Below are 7,767 nucleotides of genomic sequence, written 5' to 3'. Positions count from 1 at the left end.
CTTGCAAGCAAGGACCCAAGTTCTATCCCTGGTACCAAAAAAAAAAAAAGAGAGAGAGAGAGAGAAGCACTCACCAATCACTAGTGCTTTGTCACCTATCAACAGTTCTCCCCAAGTTCGAAGTGCAAGTAACCATGCCACAGAAAATCACTATCCTGGAAGAAGAGTTTACTGTGTCAGTCTGTGGCCGGTGAGTTGACTTTTTTTCTCTCCCCCCAACCCCCAGTTTTTATTCTTAGTAGTCTTTCATGGGGAAATGTTCTTTATTAAGTTTATTGGTACATTTTAGGTGTACGAGATCATGACATTCATCACTGGGAATTTGTACCTTTATATGCTGTGTCTTGGAAATGTTTAAAGGAGACTCCGACTGGGAGTATTTTGGCAACACAAATACTTTACTTTGGAAAGATTCCCACCTCTAGACTAATTCTGTTGCTTTTCTGTTTCCTTATTTTCTGCCTTGTATGTATCAGTATTACTATGTCTATGAAAAGATAGAGAACTATTTCTGGAGAGGCTGTGCTGCTAGGACTGAGTGCTCTGAAAGTCACAAGTTACATACACGCACACCCTCACATACACAGTGCAAACCCGGCTAAAGGATAATGGTTTTCCCTCAACTAGAAATAATAAAACATATACCAAGGAGATAACAACTGACATATGGTTACAGAGCAGATTTAGTCACTGATATCTACCTGATCTTTTAACCACAGTGGAAAAATAGCTTAGATTTGTGATTTTTAGAGATAAAGGTATACCCAGAATTTCACCTAACTCATCCATCTACCTCAAGTATGTCTCTTGCATTTCTGCACTGCCATTTTTACCCCAGGGACTGAGCACAATCTCTTGGGTTGGGCCCTTCCATGCTTGATAACTCATGTTTCTAGCACCTTGGCTCCATCCCTGGTAGCCCCCTGCTAACCCTGGCAGAAAGAGCCAGCAAAGCAAAGAAACCTGTCCTTCCTAAAGACGACATACACAATGCACCTGCTACTTGCCAGGCTCCAAAGTGCTATTTCACCAAGTTCCCAGTCCCACATAACTGGTGAGCTGGTGCTCTTGGAGTAGGAGATAATACAGGACATTTCAAATAGGGAAGGAATCAAATGCCCTGAAAGCACAATCATTCATGACACATTTACAGCACAATTCTGTTTTTATAAAATGTAAACAAAATATAATTAGAGATTTGTATTGATATTGATATTGATTTATATTAATAGTGTGGACACAAGATCGTAAAAAGGAGTGTTTGTACCTCCTATTTGTCTTTATTTCATTTATTTGTATTTTTATTGGTATCGGTTTTTCTTTTTAAGGTATAGCTAGCTTCTGTAATAAAAAGGGCATTTATTAAAATGATATCAAAATTTAAAATCAAGGGAAGAAGGCATGTAAAAAGAAGAATATAATAAATTGTAGCATGTTGCACTGGAGATTTGCTTTTTTAAAAAAGTCACACTTCAGTTTGCTCGTCCTTAATATCAGGTAAGCCTTGCAGAAATCAGAGCAAAGCACAAAGAGTAAATATGCAATAGGCAAGGGGAAGTAGAGACTGGTTAAAAATGGGGTTGCTCTGTGTGTGTTTTGATTCAGTTGGCATGTCTCCTGACAGATACACATATGGAAAGCCTGTCCCAGGAAATGTGACTGTGAGCATCTGCAGAAATTATAACAGTCCTTCCCTCTGCTTTGGCCAAGAGTCACAGGCTTTCTGTAAGAGAATCAGTCAACAGGTAGGTTGAGAACCAGGCCTTCTAGATTCTGAAAATAAAGGCACTGTTGCCCGGCAGTGAGTTGGGCTGTGGTGCCACATCAGGAAGGGAATGATCTGGAAGAGAATTTCATGCGGGCAGCTGTAATTTTTTAAACAGTGACTTGCCACAAGAGGAATTATTTATTTCTTCTAATTGTCCAGCATTGGTGCTCCAGAATAACAGGCGTTGGGGTCATCCAAAGCCTCCCTGGGTATCTACTTCTACAAAGAAAACAGGAAAATCTATATTTTTGTAATCACCCTCACTGGAAAGGGTGTCAGTCATTCTTTCTGTGAGCAAGAACCTGTCCCACGGCCCCAGCTAGAGGCCAGGGAGGTGAGGAAGTCCTCAGATGGGCACCAGCTTCCCAGCCACAGCCGTCTATGGTGGGGAGGGGACCTGAGCTTTGGTGACAAGATCACTGCCCACTGCAGTAGGATCACCCGAAACAGGTGCAACATTTCCACATCAGTCTCTCCAGGGAATTTCAGATACTAAGGATTTATATGTGAGATATGCTTGTACCAAGCAATACAAATTAGTCTCTAGACTAATATGTCCTCATCATAGAACATGCCTAAATCGGGTTGTCCTCCAAAAAAAGCGTTACTTGACCAAAGATTAACTGAATGCGGATCTGTTCGATATAACACACATAGTGCTTTTGTACTTTACAATTCCCTTAGCTAAACAGCGAAGGATGCTTCTCTCAGCAAGTGAAAACCAGCGCCTTCCAGCTGAAGAGGAAAGACTATGAAATGCACCTCAGAGTGGAGGCCAAGATCCGAGAGGAAGGAACGGGTTTGTGTCCCACTGGGTGTGGGAGAAAGAACAGCAGATAGTAATTTATTTCCTTAGCCAAAATAGGAATTGGAAGGAGAGAGGGAGCGGAAGAAGTTCGGGAACATTATCCTTCTCAAACTCAGCTGAGCGTTTTGCTGCTTCTTCGTCCTTTGCAGATGTGCAGTTGACTGGGATAGGGTCCAGTGAGATCACAACCACCATCACCAAACTCTCCTTCGTGAAAGTGGACTCACACTTCAGACCGGGAGTCCCCTTCTTTGGGCAGGTGAGAATCCGGCTGTTGCAAACACCCACACTTACCTAATTCACAGCACAGGAACAGTTTCTGCTGAAAGTGTACCTAGTTAATGTCAGTCAATACAAAAGAGGCAGAAAATATAACCAGATATTGAGTCATAGAACTAAAAAGGTAAAAACCATATACAAATACATTGATTTGCTTTAAATTTGTATGTGAAATCTTTCCAAAGCTCTATCAAAATTAGGAAGATTTCATGCCGGACATGGTGGCACATGCCTGTAATCCCAGCACTGGGGAGGCTGGGCAGGAGGATCGCTATGAGTTTGAGACCAGCCTGGGCTACATAGTGAGTTCCAGGTCAGTCTCAACTACATTAGTGAGACCGTTTCAAAAAACCGAAAAGAAAAAAAAAATTGGGAAGATTTCTTTTTTTTTTTCCACTTTTGAACAACAGCATTTATGATGTTATCTCATCTTTTTTTTTTTCATTGAGTTTATTGGTACTTTTTAAGTATACAGTACAGTTACATTCATCATTGGGATCTTGTACCTTTACATGTTGTATCTTGGTTCTTGTTTTTTGATGTCATCTCATCTTTTCATGGTTCTAGCCAGTCAGTCTCCAATTTTTTTATGAAAAATAAAACAAATTTGTATAACTAAGAAACTAATAATAGTTCCTACACCGTCTATCATTATCTTCAGAGGAGTACAAGACAAAAAACAAAAGGAGCCTTACAAAACAGAAACAGATAACACCAACTTTTTTTTTTTCCGTGAACTAACATAAACTATTAGTATAAATGAAACAAATTAGCTTATATATTGAAATATTTTTAAAACAGCAGAGTGTGTAATTTAGGGAAGTATTTGAACTTCTCTCTGTATCCTATTTATCCCTCTTCTATTTTTTTATTTGTAAGTATATTATATATACATTCTTTTTTGTGATGTTTTCAAGAATCTCAAAATTCATGGTAGCCACTTACATTATTCTTCTAATATTAGCTTCACATGGCAGGGGTGTGGAGGTGGTTTTAATTTTTGAGTATTAAAGATTCTTTTATACCTATTTCATAAATACTACATTTACCTTAATTTTCTACAAGTATTTTTGAAAAGTGCAAATATAAGGATAAAATACTATTTAAGGATTCCAGATTTTCGATTTATGAATTTTATCACAGATGCACCAAAAGAATCTTCTGTTGTCATTTTTTTCTGCTCTAAGCAGAAGGGCAAAGGGACCTGTCTGACTCAGGGAGTCTGCAAGGACAGTTGTGTATCTCAGCGCCTAACTCCTGCGTATCAGGTCCTTGAAGGAGTTTCAGCTACGGAGGCTTTGAAGGAGCCAGGGGTGGAATCTACACTGGTACCTTCAGTCCTCTGGTAGTCAGAAGCAGGAGGACCATGAGTTCAAACCACTTAGTGATTTACCCGGACCCTGTCTCAGAAGCAGAACTGGGAGTGGTGGACGCCTGAGGGTTCCGTTCCCCGGACCACCAAAAAAATACAACAAAATGGAGCATATTCCAGAAAGTTTGATTATGTTGTGACAGAAGAACATGTTTGGTGACTTTAGTCATTTATCAAAATAAAAGTGTGGTACAATTTTTAATTTCTCAGAGATATACTCGTTTATCATGTATGGCTGCTAATATGACTATAGCATTTGTCATAAGATCCTCAGGAAAAAACAGTCAGAATTTTATGCCTATTTTTGTCTTTGTACTTGGAGCAAATATTTCACTGACAAATTTAGATTTTGTTAATCGGTTGTGAATTCTAATCCAGTTCCCAACACAAAGAATGATAGCTGTGCCACTTATCCTGACCTGATCATTACATATAGTCCACACATATTGAAAAATCACACTGTGTGTCAATGAAAAACTTAAAAGCATTGTCAAACAGTAGCCCATAATGAAAAAAAATCACCAGTTTTACAACATGAATTGGATTATTCATCTGCTGAATTTAATCATAACAATAGATCATCCCGTTATTACCCCCTCCATTCTCTATGCCTTTACAATGCTTTCTATTTTTCCCTAGGATTCCTGCTAAATAACCCTGTGTTATTTATATATTGTTTCACATCCATCTCTTTCATTGAACTGTCATCTCTGTGACCCAAGGGATCTTTTCTTGGTCCCTGCTGTGACTTTAATGTCCGGAAACACTCAAGTAACATTTGTAACGAAATGTGTATGATTGGTGCCTCTTCGTCATTATCCGAAGAGCTGACCCATGGCCTTTGGTCTTCAGGTGCGCCTAGTGGACGGGAAAGATGTCCCGATGCCACGTAAGGTCATCACCATCTCGGCAGCTGAAGCTAACTACCGCTCCAACGTCACCACAGACGAGGACGGCCTGGCGCAGTTCTCCATCAACACCACCGAGGTCGTTGGCATCTCCCTGAGCATCTGGGTGAGTTTGGAAAGAAGTTACCAATGAAAGTATCCCTGAAAACAGAGTCACCAGCTGATGAAGGGAAATTTCCAAGTTGTGTTTATCCCTATGGGCAGGGGAAAAATAGAAATTAGAAAGCAATTTGAGGTCAGCTTTTCAAAAGCTTATGAAATGGAGACACTATAGTGAGATAAGTGTAGGTTCCACTCTGTCGACTTTTGCGGAAGTGACACTAATGGAAACTACCGTATCACCATATGATATATCAGTGATCGTCCTATTATATATACTAAGATGACTCTAGGTAACCTCTGTGATAATGTATTGTTTAATAATTACTTTTAAAGCTTAAAGAAAGTGTTTTTAATATTTACACCAAAAAGAAATGATAAATGTAAGAGAAGATAATATGTCAAACCTAATTCAAATGTTACACAATGTAGATATGAATCAAAACATCACACGATACCCATAAATATGCATGATTTCATGTGTTTATGTATCAGTGGAAATTTTTAAGTTAAGCCAGTTTTCAGGAGCTGGGCAAAGGGAGAAACGACTGGTTGCTGTTGAATGAATACAAAGGTTTAATTTTTCAAGATGCAAAGTTCTGGAGATGCAGTGCCCCACAGATACACTTAACACTATTGAAATGTGCACTACAACATTATGAAACGGTAATTATGCCTTGGGATTTGAACCACATTTTTAAAAGCTGGGGTCCAGAATCAAAGCCAAATAAACTGGATAAAAACATAGACTCGTCTACATTAAGGGCAAGTAACTAGATAAACCTCTGTGCTGTATTTCTTTACCTGCAAAAGGGTAAAACATGAGTATCTCACCAATGCCTGGGACAGTTGTGACAATTACAGGAATACTTGTTAAACACTCATTGAGTCTCCTTTAACAATTACAAACTTTTACTATAAATCCCATTATTGCAGAATCAGTGTTCAGTTCAGAAATATGCCCTTCATAAATTTACTTTAGTTCATCCTGCTATTTTGGAACAGATGATCTATTTCTACTCATACAACTTGCTCTGTATAGAATGTAATCTGTTCATCAATATAGATGTAAATATGTTTATAGTTACACAGATACACAATAGATATTGCATAATCATAGAAATGGGAACCCTCCACTCTTAGTGTACATAGAAATATACAATATATTTTTAAACAAATAATATATCTTATTATTCGGCTTTAAGTAAATGGTATAAAAGCCTCTGATAAAGTTGAATGTTTACTCTTTTATTAATCAAGAAATGCTTTCAATCATTTCAAGAAATGATTTAAATGCTTTCCATGTGCCTGGCACTGTACTCGTCTTGACAATGAACATGTTACTCTTTGATGATCATGACTATTATCCCTAGAACATTACATTGAGATCTGGACAGATCTTTGCTGGCACGAAGATCCTTCCTGGCAACTTGGATGAGGGTGGGAGAAGCTAGAAAGAGCTAAAGAACAACTTCTACATGAAAGAAGGCTGGAAATAGAAGTCAAATAGAGTCTATAAGGTCTAAGAACCCAGAACTGCAAGAAATATCAAAAAATACTCAACCTAAGGTAGCCCCAGGAAGTTAGACTTCAGCTCATTCACCAGCTCAACCCTTGAACCAATGCCTTCTACAAAACTTTTCTCAAATCCCTAAACTTGCAATACCTCATTCATTAATAATATCAATTGAAACCCAAGATGAAGAGGTAGATACTTTCTAAAGCACAGTTCCTCCTGATTTCCAGAGATTCCTTACTCTCCTCCATGAGGTTTCCCAGCTCCACTGTTCCTGCCTGCCTATCTATGTAGGTAAAACAGCCAAAGTGATGTTTAGCAAGCTATACAGCAATGGACACCTGCTTTTATGCCCCTGAAATATGTAAATACCAAGCCCAGGATCCTCTCCTGCGGGGAGGTGCGAATCTTGCCTGCATCTGATACCAGACAATGAAAGGTCTTCCTTGCTTACTGTAGAGCCAGAATTTCTAGCTACTACTTAGGCAGGACACTAAACTTACACAAGACGATTGACTCTCGGCCTGTGATCCAAAAGTCGTATTTTTCTGTGATCCTTCAGGTCAAATACAAGGATAGCAGCCCCTGTTACGACTACCACTGGCTGTCGGAAGGAAATGAAGACGCACGTCACACTGCCAATGCTGTGTTCTCCGCAAGCCACAGCTTCGTCCACCTGGAGCCCAAGCCTGGGAAGCTGCCATGTGGCCAAACTCAGACGATCCAGGCCCACTATGTTCTAAATGGACAGGAGCTGAAGGAGCTCGTCTTCTATTATCTGGTGAGCAGCGAGCTCGTGCTCTGACGCCTTTGTACATAAAAGTTCTCAGTGGGTAAGAAATACAGCTCTTTGGGGATCAGAATTCTGACTTCTCATCCACTTGCGGGGTGGGGGGAATGCTTGACTTCTCCTGCGTCTGACCATTGCCAAGTCTGGAATAAGATCTCTGTTAAGCAGATTAAATTTCCTTTTATTTCTTTTCTTTTTTTTTTTTTTTTTTTTTTTTTTTTTTTTTT

General features: G+C 39.2%; 1 protein-coding gene across 1 annotated transcript in view; it reads left to right on the top strand.

Annotated features, from left to right (window-relative positions):
* LOC104850732 (alpha-2-macroglobulin) overlaps positions 1-7,767 on the top strand; it is a 39,218-nt gene that overhangs the window by 5,763 nt on the left and 25,688 nt on the right. Inside the window, exons 7-12 of the mRNA XM_010607800.3 lie at positions 106-190; positions 1,625-1,745; positions 2,453-2,567; positions 2,726-2,835; positions 5,080-5,241; positions 7,313-7,531. Of these exons, the coding sequence (XP_010606102.1) occupies positions 106-190; positions 1,625-1,745; positions 2,453-2,567; positions 2,726-2,835; positions 5,080-5,241; positions 7,313-7,531 (812 nt within the window). The remainder of the gene's footprint in view (positions 1-105; positions 191-1,624; positions 1,746-2,452; positions 2,568-2,725; positions 2,836-5,079; positions 5,242-7,312; positions 7,532-7,767) is intronic.

The sequence above is a fragment of the Fukomys damarensis genome, unplaced genomic scaffold, assembly GCF_012274545.1.
Source record: "Fukomys damarensis isolate Sample0158 unplaced genomic scaffold, DMR_v1.0_HiC HiC_scaffold_19, whole genome shotgun sequence".
NCBI classification, from domain to species: Eukaryota; Metazoa; Chordata; class Mammalia; order Rodentia; family Bathyergidae; genus Fukomys; species Fukomys damarensis.
This window is presented reverse-complemented; position numbering and strand designations above follow the sequence as displayed.